General features: G+C 32.8%; 2 protein-coding genes across 6 annotated transcripts in view; one reads left to right on the forward strand and one right to left on the reverse strand.

The window, feature by feature from the left end:
• The window catches only part of LOC128237211 (uncharacterized), a 41,814-nt gene that overhangs the window by 13,602 nt on the left and 12,515 nt on the right, over window positions 1-15,697 (reverse strand). For all 3 annotated transcript variants that reach the window (XM_052952543.1, XM_052952541.1, XM_052952542.1), the window contains exons 14-15: window positions 15,403-15,641; window positions 14,108-14,204 (exon numbers count right to left, since the gene is read on the reverse strand). In XM_052952543.1, the coding sequence (XP_052808503.1) occupies window positions 14,108-14,204; window positions 15,403-15,641 (336 nt within the window). The remainder of the gene's footprint in view (window positions 1-14,107; window positions 14,205-15,402; window positions 15,642-15,697) is intronic.
• Window positions 551-13,325, forward strand: LOC128237212 (uncharacterized). Of its 3 annotated transcripts, none has more exons than XM_052952545.1 (2): window positions 551-1,770; window positions 10,359-13,325. In XM_052952545.1, the coding sequence occupies exons 1-2, from the start codon at window positions 717-719 to the stop codon at window positions 10,571-10,573; spliced, it is 1,269 nt and encodes a 422-aa protein (XP_052808505.1). In that variant the 5' UTR covers window positions 551-716; the 3' UTR covers window positions 10,574-13,325. The 3 variants fall into 3 exon arrangements, with proteins under 3 accessions (XP_052808505.1, XP_052808504.1, XP_052808506.1); XM_052952544.1 differs by lacking the exon at window positions 10,359-13,325 and adding an exon at window positions 4,352-6,289 and having other exon boundaries at window positions 560-1,770; XM_052952546.1 differs by lacking the exon at window positions 551-1,770 and adding an exon at window positions 8,159-8,922.

The raw sequence follows: 15,697 nt of genomic DNA on the forward strand, positions 1-15,697 counted from the left end.
AATAAACCCATAAAAAACAAGTCATGACGAGTATCTTTTCTCCGTGCTTAACATCTGAATTTCAAGGTGTTTAGTCATCACAATCTTTCTGTCTATAATTTTCTCACATCCCATAGAATTCTTTTCTGATCACATTCAAATTTCGTACAATGTTTTATGAGTTAGATATCCATTTTTTTGTGAGTTATGTTACATAAGAATTTCGTATCATGCAAACTTTGTTTAAAGTATTTTATAACCCAAAATATTTTCAAAGTCCTATGTGTTTCATGCCTTTAGTTTCCTTAGCAACGTTTACTAGAATATGATATATAGGGTCATATCTGCACAACTGAGTTACTTGAATGATCTGAAATAGCTGACTGTTTGAAAAGTTACATAAACATAACATTACAATATTCATATTGAAAGATTCAAAGCCTGCCCACAAACTTTAGGAACAGTCCTAAGTATGCAATGATCTAGCCTTGAAAACGATCAGGTTAAGATGTAAAAACAGCTGATCTGGGATCCCATATTTATATCTTATGCGCAGTTACCTACATTCTATGAAACAAAATATAGCTAAGGTGGAAAAACTGTCGTACAGTGTACAGGAGATCTCTGGCACAGCCAGAGGTTTACATGTCTGTTGTTCTCCACTAAAAAATAGGAAATAGACCTTACTTTTGTTAATTCTAAAATGAAATGTGCATAATAAATTGTTATTTAAAAATATGTACAGAATGGATGAAAGTGCTTTTTTATCTTTAAAATGTAAAAAGTTTGAGAGACAGATTTTGTGTGAATTGAACAGATGCAATAATCAACTTGACATTCATGAAATTTTAAAAATCGCAAATGAGAAACTTGCGATAATTCCTACTCAGCATGTAAGAAGACTAAGAAACACATACAGAAGTGAAGGTATAAATAGAACCTGTCAATTTGTACTGGAGTTGTACAAGCTACTTCCATTTGAGCATTTCTTGGATGTTTTCCGCTTTTTGGAGCAAAACAGATTTGTTATAGGAATAAATCAGGTTTACTGTTGTTCTTCACTGATAAGAACAGTGCAAAATGTCCCAATGCAACATGGATTCCAAATTCTTCATTTCTACTTGGAATTGAAGAAGAAAGTTGACAATGGATACTTTGTTAATACAAGGGACAGGCTTTTAGATCTTAGACAACAGAAAAGGGCTCTCATTAATGCAAGACCGGGAGATAGTGACCTGGCATTCAACCAGTATGTATGTGTAACAGCCCTTCTCATACAAGTGGAAGATGACTGTGCACTACGGGAAGATTACCTAACAGAAATGCAATCTCTAACCCCACAGGGTGTTGACACAAGATTCTCCAATGTGGTGTTCTTTGGATACAAGGCATTCATTTCTGCTCTGAAAAGAAATGTCCATGACAGCCATGTTAACCTGACCCAAATGTCTGTTGTCAGTGATCAGTGTGCTAATGGTTTTGTTCGTGCTGCAGCAAACATGTTCTCACACTATGTTTTCCGCCATAATTACATCAACGAAACACAAGACCATGACTCTGAATCCCTCTGTAAAGCTCTCAGCCATTTTGAGCTAGCGCTAGAGTGTGTCAGTGACGGCTGTCTTGGCAGCGAACTGCGGTATGGCCAAAGGCTTGTGTTGCTGAACATGGTCCAAAGCTACTTGAAAATCACCAATGATTTCTTCATTGACACTTCCGAACAGTTGGATGCAAGGTCCAGGGCTATGGCAGAGAAGTTCCTGTCTATTGTCCACAGGGAATATTTTCAAGGTAGAGTGACTCTAGCCATTCTTTAATTAATTACACAGTTTGTAACATTAATTGCTTTGGCTTTAATTTTAGCCACACATATTTTTTTGAACTACCACAAGGGATTCAGATAGTCTTAAATAATAGACGTACTGTTATATGGGATTCTTCCAATCCCTAACTATGTGAAGGATCTGCCATATCAAAAATCGTAAAAAAAATATGTCAACGTACAATCATTTGGACTAGGTATTTAGAATGACCGCTTCACCCATCTTTAACATCATGACCTTTAACATTGACCTAATGACCTCAAAATCTATAGGATTAACTGACCATGACCAAAATGCGTACAAAGTTTGAAGACTAAACAACAAGTAATTCAAAAGAAATTGATCAGAAATGAAGAAGTGACATCAACGACGATGCAGATGATGACGACATAAGACCTATGTGTCTGCCTGATGCTCCACAGGTGAAAAAAGTGGAGAGATCAGTGCCGTTCGTTTGTGTTCAAGCATATCACTAACCATACAACTAAGAGCTGGTACGACAGAGCATTGATAATTATATACATTAAAATATTGGAGATGTAATTTCTGTCAATGTTGAAATCAATTTTTTTACTTACAAAAGCGAGTAGGCTAAATCACGGACCTATAAGTCCGTGGCTAAATGTACCAGATATAACGATCATAAACATTGAAACAAAGTTTTGTAAAAATGGTAAAATTATAGAGCGTGCTTCTTCAGTGGTGCAAACCTAACCCTTGACCTTTAACTATGACCCAGAATGATTTTAACATGGAATCTGTACATGCATAGGCTTGACACAATCCTTCAAGGAGTTTAAGAGCCAAAGGAAGGAAATAAAATCAAGACTCAAACTTAAAATGTAACTGTAACCCTGATCTTCACCCTGGGCTCTGCACTATGCCTTAATGAGTAGAACATGTGAAGTAGTATTCAAGAAAATCCTTGAAGGGGTTCAGAAGTTATTTTGAGCAGATGCAAAAAAAGACAGAGGGACAGAAAGACATTGAAGGGTATTGAAGGGAATTGAATTCCTATATTTAATTCCCAATTTGTATTAGAGATAACAAACAGGCAATTTGAAACAAAATGATTGAATATCATAGACATCTTTTCATTTTCATATAAAAATATTTCCCAATTAAATGTTTTTCTATTGGAAACGATCTATAATAATTTTATTTTATTAGTTTTATAGATACCTCTGAGACAACCCCACTGCACACCACTAAACTGAAACTACGGTAATACGCACTGAAGTAAATAATATAAAACCAATCAACCTTATTTTGATGTTTTGTACTTATATGAGCATAAAACATTTTCAACAAATTAAACTGACTATTGTGTCAGTCATAAAAGTCATTTCACTTATCAAAATAATTGGACAGCAACCAAGTTAAAAATGCAACCACTTGATGTGAAAACTCGGTCAATGATAAAGCTGTCAAGCAATAAATATCAAGAATCATAATACCTTAAGGCAGGTAAAACCTTGCCTTATAAGGTAAACAGAGGAAATCTTGCCTTATAAGGTAGGCAGAAGAAATCTTACATGTTATTGGTAGCCAAGTAAACCCTGATCTTAAAGTAGTAAACATTGCATGTTTGCATACCAGTTATTACACACGGCCTGGAGGCCGCATCTATAGGGAAACATGTTTGAAATTGTCAATGGGGAAGTGTATACGGATAAATTTTAGTTGTGAAAAAAAAGAAGATTTGTTAATGATATCAACTCTTATTCAACTTTACTTAAAATTTGTCGTCAATAACCGTTTTGATGCGTGTAAAACTTCCAAAACGTCATATAAAACGAATAAGCCTAATGTTTAAAACAGGAAATTAAAAAAAGTTATTCTCTGCATTTTTGTATTGACTAGTCGCCAGTCATACGAGTTCGTTATTTTAGAAATTTACTTTCTGTTAAAACGGTTTATATACACGCTGTGGTAGTAAATAAGCATGTGAGAATTTACGGGCATTCTGTGAATAATAGTTTAAATTATGCATTTGATAACAAATATAAGTGCCTTAACACAACATTAATTGACTATTTTAAATTTAAGTGATATATAATGGAAGTACAAAGCTTAATTCACACAATTTTACTGACAAATATAAGTCGCAATAACGAAATTAACACAATTTAAATTTAACTGATATAAAATAAGTTCAAAGCGTAATTCACACGATTTAAAACAAACATTAATGAATAAAAGTAGGCCTAAAAGGATCAGGCCAAAATGATATCTCGGCCGAATCGACCCGACACCAATAATTTTATCAGTGATAATGCAAGGTACCAGTCTAAATAATTTATGCATGCCGGAGACGAGCGAGTAACTACGATCTAGAAACTTGATTGAACCGCCATAGTTTGGCTATGTCCGTGTTTATTCGGAATGTTAACAATTGTATATATTGTCACATGACTTTATTGAGCCAATTGGGTATCAATATTTTTCACGTATTTATATATTCAATAAAACCCATTCAGCCGGGTCTTTGATGCCTAGCATCAACATTCGTCTTGTTCATACTTTACCTGACACTGGTAATATTTCAGATATTGAGTGCCGCAGATCAATGATCTACTACCTGTGCATGGCCCGAGTGAACGAGAGGGAAAACTGCGAGCTTGCCCTACTGTATGTGGAAATGGCGCGGCAACGCTGCACTTTAGGGTCATACTGTCGCGCCAACATGGAGAACATTGACAACTACTACAAGTACATCATGTGCAAGGCAATGCCAACTCCAGCACTGTTTGATGTTGTCTGATAATTGTGTGGTTTGTCTGTTTTAGAGAACCAATGTTTTTAGCCAAAGGGCAGGCTAAGAATAATACATGTATATTCAACCAAAGAATGGACTGAAATTACATGAATGACATTCAGTGCATAGTTACTTACTCTTATCTTTGATATTGAACAAATACATTTCATAAACCAAAGAACAGGGTAAAATTGAATAAAACATAAAAACAAAGAAAAAATTTAGAAATGCAACAGATTTTCGCATCAATGAAAAGGCTTAAAGTTGAATCTGGCCAAAAATAATTTAAAAACAACTTCACAGAGACTAATTTTATTAGTGGCCAGATACTTTTAAATCATTTTTAAACTTTTGAATCATAATACTTCAAGTTTAGGTTGATGAAAAGTAGTGATCAAAATATTTTTACGTCCGATGAGAACGCAGTATTTCCGCAGTTTTGCTATATGTTATTTTAAACAAATCAGCAGTTAGCTCTCTTTTAATGTTATCTGGTGAATCGGGATATACAAGCGGTGGTTGGCCCAGTCACTGGGTAGTTTACATAATATAATGTAGACCACTAAAAAGTAATTTATGTTAGTATTTACTTATACAAAGTAAATGATTATTCGCTGCGTTGCATCAGCCCATTTATTTTTGTAAGTACATACGTACTCGTACCATCATTGAACATTACTTAAAAGTGGTGGTATTAGTTAAATCATCCTATTTATTGGTAGTCTTATTTAAGAAAAATATAAATTAACATCTAAGTAGGATTTAGTACTTCCTGTCACGATTGTACAGCTTTTATTTTTTGCAAAACCCAATTAACTACTTGAGTATGTTATTATATTTAATAACAATATTTAAATGGGTATTTTTTACACAAGACTAGTCAGCTAGTGTCTTCAATCATGGTTTCATAATGTCACATCTGAGTAACACTTTTACAACAAATGCTTGTCAAGATTCAGGGTGTAACTATTTTTATTTTATGATTATTATTATTATTCATCATTTATTGAACAAGTTTTTTGTTAGATTTATTACAATTTTATCTCATAAATCAATTGTTTAATATATATACCATGTTTCAATGAAAAGAAAACTTAGCTTATATTATTATATATAACAAACTATTTTAAAGCAGTCTGAATCAAGTGAATGCCAAATGATGATGAAATCATATGAAAAAATGTTAAATATGTGATACATGTATAATGAAACCTGACATTCTATATGATATCATTATACTACATAGTTTTACATAATCAGGTTATTTTCTATGAATCTCACACAAAACTTTGACAAAATGGCATAATGTTTGTGATTTACTTTATTAGTATTTTATCATCTTTTTCTTCGTTTTTGAATTATTATTTTTTTAAAGTTTCATTTTTATATGAATTTTAAATCTAACACATTTACATGATAATGAAATTAAAAATGTATTTATATGACAGTTCCTTTAAACATATCATAATTAAGAATTTCACACAAATAAAAAATCTCAAAATGATACAGGTAGTTCTCAAAAAGAGTATGTTATCACAATCCTTGTATTTTGTATCTAATCCAATGTCATTGATTGAGTATCATTGAGAACACACTCTGTTTACATCATGGTCACTGACACATTGTCAAAATAATCGTATTATCATGTTCTGTGCATGTTTTTTTTTTCATTTAAAATATATATTTTAAATCTTCATTATTTATAAAAAATAAAAATATACAAATATATGTGAAAGTGTGTTTGTCAATCCATATGGTGTGCCCTAAAATACTACAATATAAACTACAGGGTAAAGCCCATGGAGAAAATTTTTGATATGTGGGCAGAATTTGAACAATTTTGGTGAAGAACCACTACATAATGCGTCATACCAAATGTCAAATGTCTGGGCCATGCAGTTTTAGAAAAGAAGATTTTCAAAGGGAGACCACCTTCAGATCATTTCTGTTAAATTATTTTGAAATAATATTAATCGCCAGCGGATTATGAGGAAAAGAATTTTATTTGAAGAAATCTGGCACAGGATCACCCAAGGAACATTCCTGTGAAATTTGGTTGCAATTGGTCTAGAAGAAAATGTTTGAAGAACAAGAGCGGTCACAGACAGCTATATCCCCCGCCTCATGGGGGCATTTTTTGTAACGAAAGCCAATCAATGGTAAGGGTAGTTTCTCAGGAACATAAGAAATGCGTAAAATTAAGAAAGGGCAATAACTCTTTCAAAAAAAGGTCAAATTGCAAAAGCCTGACAATATGCGCTGCGTCACAATATAGTCATAAACGTAAGAGGAGTTGCGAAGAAACCAATTTTAAATGTAAAATAAAAAAGGGCAATAACTCTTTCAAAAATGGTCGAATCGCGAAATCCTAACAATATGCGCTGCGTCACTATATAGTCATCAATCTGTGAAAGTTTGGTAGAAATTGTATGAAAAACGTAAGAGGAGTTGCGAAGAAACCAATTTTAAATGTAAAATAAACAAGAGCGGTCACAGACAGCTATATCCCCCGCCTCATGGGGGCATTTTTTGTAACGAAAGCCAATCAATGGTAAGGGTAGAAATTGCATGAAAAACGTAAGAGGAGTTGCGAAGAAACCAATTTTAAATGTAAAATAAACAAAGGGCTATAACTTTTTCAAAAATGGTCAAATCACAAAAGCCCGACAATATGGGCTGTGTCACTATATAGTCATCAATCTGTGAAAGTTTGGTAGAAATCGCATGAAAAATGAAAGAGGAGATGCGAAGAAACCAATTTTAAATGTAAAATAAACAAAGGGCTATAACTCTTTCAAAAATGGTCGAATCGCAAAAGCCCGACAATATGCCCTGCTTCACTTTATATGGAAAGCAGTTATATAAGACTGCTGACAAAAAATTAGATCGCAGATTAAATTTTATATTTAAGTTCAAAAATGGATTTTTTATGCATTTTTCTTAAACATTTAGTAACGGTTTAAACCATAAAACATTAATTTTCGAACGGAAATATGAAAATCTACGATATGATTTTTTTGTCAGCAATCTTATATCATTGGTTTGCAGATATTTACGCAAAAATTTGTTCTTTCAGAAACAAAAAATAAAAAAGTTGTAAAAATGATATATCTGTGAGAGTGCAGCTTAAAGGTTTTTGTAATTCCCATTGAATGTTTATTATTACAATTTATAATTTTATTCTTATTCTTCTTATCATTATTACTATTATTATTATTATTATTATTATTATTATTATTATTATTGTTTTTATTATTAGTTGTTGTTGTTGTTGTTATAATTATTATTATTATTATTATTATTATTATTATTATTATTATTATGTTTTGGTAGAGGTAATATGATTTTGAAGGTTAATTAATTGCGTCACAAATAAGATTGTATGGATGAACCTTCCCAGTTCAGTAAACATTTGCAAGTTTGAGTAAATACATAATATCAAACTTAAGATTTGCTGATTTTTCATAGTAACTGAAGAATGCAGTTGCTGGCAAATGTTCAACAAGGTTTATGATTGTTTGGGATCCCAATTAACAAAAAAATACTGGTAATAACTGCGCAGTTGAATTCAACCTATATGAACCGCAAACACATCTTGTCATACATTCTGCTTCAACAAAAATTATGAGAGGAACTAAATATGTTTAAATTCTAAAATAAAGTGTAGTACATACATACAGGGTAATGCAAATACAAATGCATCATCAGTATGGATGGGATATCTTTAAGACAAAAAAAGTTTGAGCGACTGATTTGGGGTGAAATCAACAGAGGCAATGTTCAATTGGACATTCAAGAATTGTTAAAAATTGCAAATGAAAAACTTGCAATACTTCCTGATCAGCATGTTAGAAGACTAAGAAACACATACAGAAATCAAGGAAGTGACATAAATAGAACTGGTCATTTTGTACTGGAACTGCATGAACTACTTCCTATTCAGCATTTCTTGGATGTTTTCCGCTTTTTAGAGAAAAACAGGTTTGTTACAAGAATAAATCACATTTACTGCTGTTCTTCACTGATAAGAACAGTGCCAAATGTCCCAATGCAACATGGATTCCAAATCTTCATTTCTACTTGGAATTGAAGAAGAAAGTTACATCAATAAAACACAAGGCCATGGCTCTGAATCCCTCTGTAAAGCTCTCAGCCATTTTGAGCTAGTGCTAGAGTGTGTGAGTGACGACTGTCTTGGCAGCGAACTGCGGTACGGCCAAAGGCTTGTGTTGCTGAACATGGTCCAAAGCTACTTGAAAATCACCAATGATTTCTTCATTGACACTTCCAAACAGTTGGATGCAAGGTCCAGGGCTATGGCAGAGAAGTTCCTGTCTATTGTCCATAGGGAATACTTTCAAGGTAGAGTGACTTTAGCCATTGTTAAATTAATTACACAATTTGTAACATTAATTGTAAAATTAATTAAAATGTTTGTAACACTTTTCCTTGCCTTGAGTTTATTGCAGCAAGACAGACAGGTACATTCTGGACCCACTATATTATTAGTAGGTATAACAAGAGTTGTCACAGTATGTGACGAATGCCCCCAAATGTGACATTGACCTATGAACAAGGTCAGTACATGAAAAGTTGATCTTGCCTTTACGTGTCATCAAAATCCATTAAGGGTAGCAAAAGGCCCACACGGAAACCCAGCATGAACTCGTCACAATGCTTTGATGAGTAGAACATTTGACCAAATTTCAACCCAAGAACCTTCAACCTTAGTCCAGTGAAGTTTCAACGCTTTTTGGATATTTAGCACACACAGTGGTGGAAATTAGAACAAGCCCCACACTGGTAAAATGTCTTTTGGGCTTGCTCAAATTCTGAATTTTATATTAAAAAATTTGATACCAAGCAATAGTTTTAGAATTCGGGCTTGTTCATCCAAAGGTCTTATTTCGATGACTGCACACAAGAATCTTTATCTTTATTCTATGTTGTCAAAAAATAAAAAAGGGTTGAAATTCTGTGAAAAAAATTACTGTAAGCAATACTCTACTCAGCATCCACCATTTTGCTTCATACAGAACATTACTCCATAGTTTCATAATTATGCAGCTAAGAATCTTGGAAATGCAGCATGCAATTTAGTAGAGAATTAGTAGGATATGTCGAAGGTCAATTTAAAAGCTTTGTTTACATGTAATTATTATATTTTTTTGTTTTAATACAGTACTGTGCACCTTGAACCTGCATTCAAAAGTGAAAACTATAACTCGCTCATGTAAATAATTAAAGCCACTGTACAACAAAAATATGCTTTATTATATAGATATTTTTAAGGCCAATAAACCTTACATGGATATTTTTGTTTAAGAGGACAACTATGACTTTGAAAACATTTTTAAAAACTGTTGCATCAGAATATTGTTGAACACTAAACAGAAAACAAGTTAAAAATAGCTACCACTTTTTATACAACTATACCCCCAGCAGAGCTATTGAAAAAGTGTACAGTTAATCATTTTTTCTTCAAAAGTGTCCTCTTACTGACGTAAAAAACTGTTTCGCTAGGACAAACACCAACTTTATCGGACAAAATTGGTGTTCTTCCTAGCGAAACATCTTCTTACGTCTGTCAATGGACACTTTTAAAGAAAAACTTGTACTGTATCTATTACATGTAGAGACTCTTCAATGATCAAGTTGTAAGACAGAAACAATTATCATGAATCATAATGGCTACATGTAAGTTAAAGTAGGTAAATATAACCTCATATCATAGTAGTAAACAGTGCAAGTCTGCTCACAGGTAGTCTGTATTTTACCTGACACTGGTAATATTTCAGATATTGAGTGCCGCAGATCAATGATCTACTACCTGTGCATGGCCCGAGTTAACGAGAGGGAAAACTGCGAGCTTGCCCTACGCTGCATCGAGATTGCTCAGCAATGCTGCCGTTTGGGGTCATACTGTCGGGACAACATGGAGAACATTGACAACTACTATAAGTACATCCTGTGCAAGGCAATGCCAACTCCAGCACTGTTTGATGCTGTCTGATAATTGAGTCATTTGTCTGTTTTAGAGAACCAATGTTTTAAGCCAAAGGGCGGGCTAAAAATAATACATGTATATTCAACCAAAGAATGGCTTAAAATTCAATGACTGACTTAAAGTGCATAGTGACTTCTCATTTTTGAAATTGAACAAATACATTCTCAATCCAAAGAACAGGGTAAAAATAAGAAAACATAGAAGCAAAAAAAGTATAAAAAACATTTTAGTTAATAATTGATATTTGATTCATTAAAAAGGCTAAAAACTGAAATACTAAGGTAAAAAAAGTTTGCATGCAACTTTAAAGAGACTGTTTTTATCAGTGGCAGGTACTTTGTATTCGTTTTTACAACTTTTGCATTATAATAATGCTTTGGTTGATGGAAAGTAGTGGTCAAAATATTTTTTTGGCAAATAAGAAGTCCGAATTTCTGCAATTTTCCATTTTAGTTAATATTTTATTATTTATTATTTATTTTATTGTAACCTGTGAATCGGTAGATAAAGACAGTGGCTGGCCCAGTTACTGGGTAGTTTACATAATATAATGTAGACCACTAAAAAATTTAAGATTGTTAGTATGTCCACTTTAACAAAGAAAATGGTTATACAAATAAAGGTACCATATTAACTTTAGTAAAAACTTACAATCTTTAACCATTACAAGGAGCACTATTAGTTTAAGCAATGAAACAATCCTACTCACCCGTACTCTTATTTATGGTAAATATGAATTAACATCTAAATAGAATTAGTACTTCTTGTCAAAATGTTACAGCTTTTATGTTTTTCAATACAAATTTAACTAGTGTGAGTTTGGTATATAATAAAAATGTTTTAATTTTTAGGTATTTTTACTAAGTATTATTACACAAGACTAGTCAGCTAGTTTCTTCAATCATGGTTTCATATGTCACATCTGAGTCCCACCTTTACAACAAATGCTTGTCAAGATTCAGAGTGCAACTATTTTTATTTCATGATTATTATTATTATTATTCACTTTAGGGCTACATTTATTGAACATGTTTTTTGTTGTTGATGATACTAATAGGGCATCTCTTAGTCTTAGTCACTACTGAATATAATCTTAAACTGTTACTTTAATTATTTAAACATTAAATTTTATTGCAACTTAATCTCAGTAATCAATTTTATAATATATATACCATGTTTCCATGGAAAAAAACTTAGGTTATATTATTATATATACCAAATTATTTTAAAGCAGTCTGAATAGAGTAAATGCAAAATTATGATGAAATTGTATAAAAGATGTTAAATATGTTATGAATGATATGTATAATGATGAAACCTGACATTCTGTATGATATCCTTATACTTCAAGCATTATCAGTTTATTTCAAAATTAATGGCATAATGGTTGTGATTTATTTTATTTTGTATTTTGTATATCTTTTTCTACATTCTGAAATAAATGTTCATTTTTTAATGTGAATTTTAAATCTTACACATTTACATGATAATTATATTAAAAATGTACAATCCCTCAAAATGTGTATTTAAGCATAATCCCTCAAAATGTGTATTTAAGCATAATCCCTCAAAATGTGTATTTAAGCATAATCCCTCAAAATGAGTATTTTAGCACAATCCCTCAAAAAGGGTATTTTAGCATAATCCCTCAAAATGTGTATTTAAGCATAATCCCTCAAAATGTGTATTTAAGCATAATCCCTCAAAATGAGTATTTTAGCACAATCCCTCAAAAAGGGTATTTTAGCATAATCCCTCAAAATGTGTATTTAAGCATAATCCCTCAAAATGTGTATTTAAGCACAATCCCTCAAAATGTGTATTTAAGCATAATCCCTCAAAATGTGTATTTAAGCATAATCCCTCAAAATGTGTATTTAAGCACAATCCCTCAAAATGTGTATTTAAGCATAATCCCTCAAAATGTGTATTTTAGCACAATCCCTCAAAAAGGGTATTTAAGCACAATCCTTCAAAATGTGTATTTTAGCACAATCCCTCAAAATGTGTATTTTAGCACAATCCCTCAAAATGTGTATTTTAGCACAATCCCTCAAAATGTGTATTTTAGCACAATCCCTCAAAATGTGTATTTAAGCACAATCCCTCAAAAAGGGTATTTAAGCACAATCCCTCAAAATGTGTATTTTAGCACAATCCCTCAAAATGTGTATTTAAGCACAATCCCTCAAAAAGGGTATTTAAGCACAATCCCTCAAAATGTGTATTTTAGCACAATCCCTCAAAAAGGGTATTTAAACACAATCCCTCAAAATGTATATTTTAGCACAATCCCTTAAAATGTGTATTTAAGCACAATCCCTCAAAATGTGTATCTAAGCACAATCCCTCAAAATGTGTATTTCAGCACAATCCCTCAAAATGTGTATTTTAGCACAATCCCTCAAAATATGTATTTAAGCACAATCCCTCAAAATGTGTATTTCAGCACAATCCCTCAAAAAAAATGTGTATTTAAGCACAATCCCTCAAAATGTGTATTTCAGCACAATCCCTCAAAATGTGTATTTCAGCACAATCCCTCAAAAAAATGTGTATTTAAGCACAATCCCTCAAAATGTGTATTTAAGCACAATCCCTCAAAATGTGTAATTCAGCACAATCCTCAAAATGTGTATTTCAGCACAATCCCTCAAAATTTGAATTTAAGCACCATCCATGTATCTTGTATTTTGTATCTTGTATCTAATCCTAAGTAATTTATTTAGTATCATTGATGAAAAAATCTGTTTGCATCATAATCACTGTTGACACACTGTCAAATAAATGTATTATGCTCTATGCATGTTTTTTTTCCATATATATATATTTTTTAAATCATCATTATTCATTCATGATTAAAAATAAAAAATGTCTATATATATAGATGTGTGTTTGTTAATCAATATATTGTGCCATAACAATACTACAATGTAAACTACAGGGACAAGCACAGTACCAAAAAAAGTTAAAAATAATTTGACCCTGCTTAAAAGCACAAGGCTATGGTATAACAGACACAGTACATGAGACACAAGCCAACTACATTGTATACTAGACAGAATCACTGTAAGGGTACAAAGGGTAGTTGTTCTTTCTTCCACCCTGAAGTTCCTTAGGAAGCAAAGTGAGCATCATTACTTTTTAGCATCAAGTATTTAATTTCTACTTACACTAAAAAGTTTTAACTTGATTCAACAAAACAAGATTTATCATGGATTTTTTTGTGATTTTATAAGCTTTCTTTAAAAATATATAAGCATGCATCTAATAAAATTATTTTGTAATGTCTGAGGGGTCAGGCTTGAAAACATGTTGGATATGTGGGCAGAATTTAGTTTATATTTCTAAAACATATATCAAAACAACATGTAGTACATTTAATGTTTGGTTTCAAATTCCTGACGTTGGGCCACATTTGCAAAGACTGAATTTTTATCAAATAATAGAAATTTGAGGCAGAGCATTTCGAAAAGGTGGGCAGGATGAAAATAGAATAAAATATATACGCGAGTCAAAGATTACATGATTATTTCTCACCTATGATCTCAAGTAGTTCATTGCTCTCATGTGTACGCAGGAAGTCAAGCAGACGCGGCATACATCCCAGACTAGACAACGTCATGTGACTACCAACCTGTTACAGGAAGAAAAAATACAATTGCATTAAACCGCAAAATATAGATCTAGTATTATATTATGGTAATTTTGTATAGTTTAACGCTGGAGCCACACTGAAAAAAATCAATTATAGTAACCCTCCATTACAAAATTAAATGGATTCCAGGAACTAGGGTTTTTTGGTGTATCTAGACAATACAATAAACCCTAATTCAAAACAAGGGTGTCACAGAGAGAAACCCCAAGTTGTCAGTTTGTTTCAGTTGAATAAGGGCCAAAACATGAAAAATATGAAATTTGTAGGGCTTGCTACATATGATCACTAGTAACATGTGTATAGAGTTTCCTGTGAACATCTGGAACGCGTTCTAATTATGGCCATGGTTACAATTGTTGCTCTATGATGACCAGAACACCAAGGCTATTACAATCACTCTATAAAAAACAGACAAGCTAAAAATTACTTAAATTCCATGAGAGGTTTGACTTTCATCAGGAACACAACTGAAAAAAACAAGTCAGTGTTGAAGAGACAGAGTTAAAACTATGTTAAACAAGAAGGCCCATATTTATACTTATCAGAAAAATCATTCATACAAATAACCTGGACAAATTTCGTGAAGATCAACAGAAACTATTCCATTTGTGTGAGGAAGAATGAACATTTTATAAATACATCAGCTTTTCCTAAAAGATAAGTCCCAGAGACCTAGTTTTTGACCCCTTAGGACAAACCAAATAAGCAAAATATAAAGATCCTGAAAATACAATCATTGGCTGTGGTGCTGATGGGTCAATGGTGTGTGTGACAGTGTAAAAGCATGTGTGTGTGTATGTGCTTTCGATGAAAAATCTGGCTAATAAACCAAAGTCTCACACAGTAATGAAACAAATGGAACTATAGGGACATGCCTGTAGGCTCAATTTTAACCAAGATCCTGTTAAAGGAGAGTTTTCATATCCACAAGGATCAAGGCCAAAAACTGAGAAGGGACAAATTACGCAACAAAATACTATAATTATTATAACATTAAAATACTTTTTACAAAACTATCAAAATATGATAATCAGTAAATGGTAAGGTAACTGCCCTAGCACAGACAGTGAAGACTAATAAAGAACCGGTTTGTTAGTGCTCAATCTCACATTGGCTGAGTGAATTCTAATAAAAGATTAACTCTTAAAGACAGAGAAGAATATATAAATTTACACACCTCGCCATATTGCACAAAGTCATGTAGGAGGAGTACAAACAGTTTCTTCACACGGGGAGTCTTTGTGAAAACCCCCGACACCAGCTTCTCACCAAGCCCCTCTGTGAGGGCCTCCCGACACTGCTGAGCAATGGGCCGACACCTGTCAATCATAGGACGGGGCCTCCTGCTGGGGGCGGGGTCTGTGGGAGGGGGTGGGGTGGAGACTTGTGATTGGTCCTTTGTACTATCTGTGTAGTCTGAAATTAGCATTGAAACAGATTCATTGCTATGTGACAAAACCATGATAGTACAT

Source organism: Mya arenaria, chromosome 6, assembly GCF_026914265.1.
Source record: "Mya arenaria isolate MELC-2E11 chromosome 6, ASM2691426v1".
Lineage (NCBI taxonomy): Eukaryota > Metazoa > Mollusca > Bivalvia > Myida > Myidae > Mya > Mya arenaria.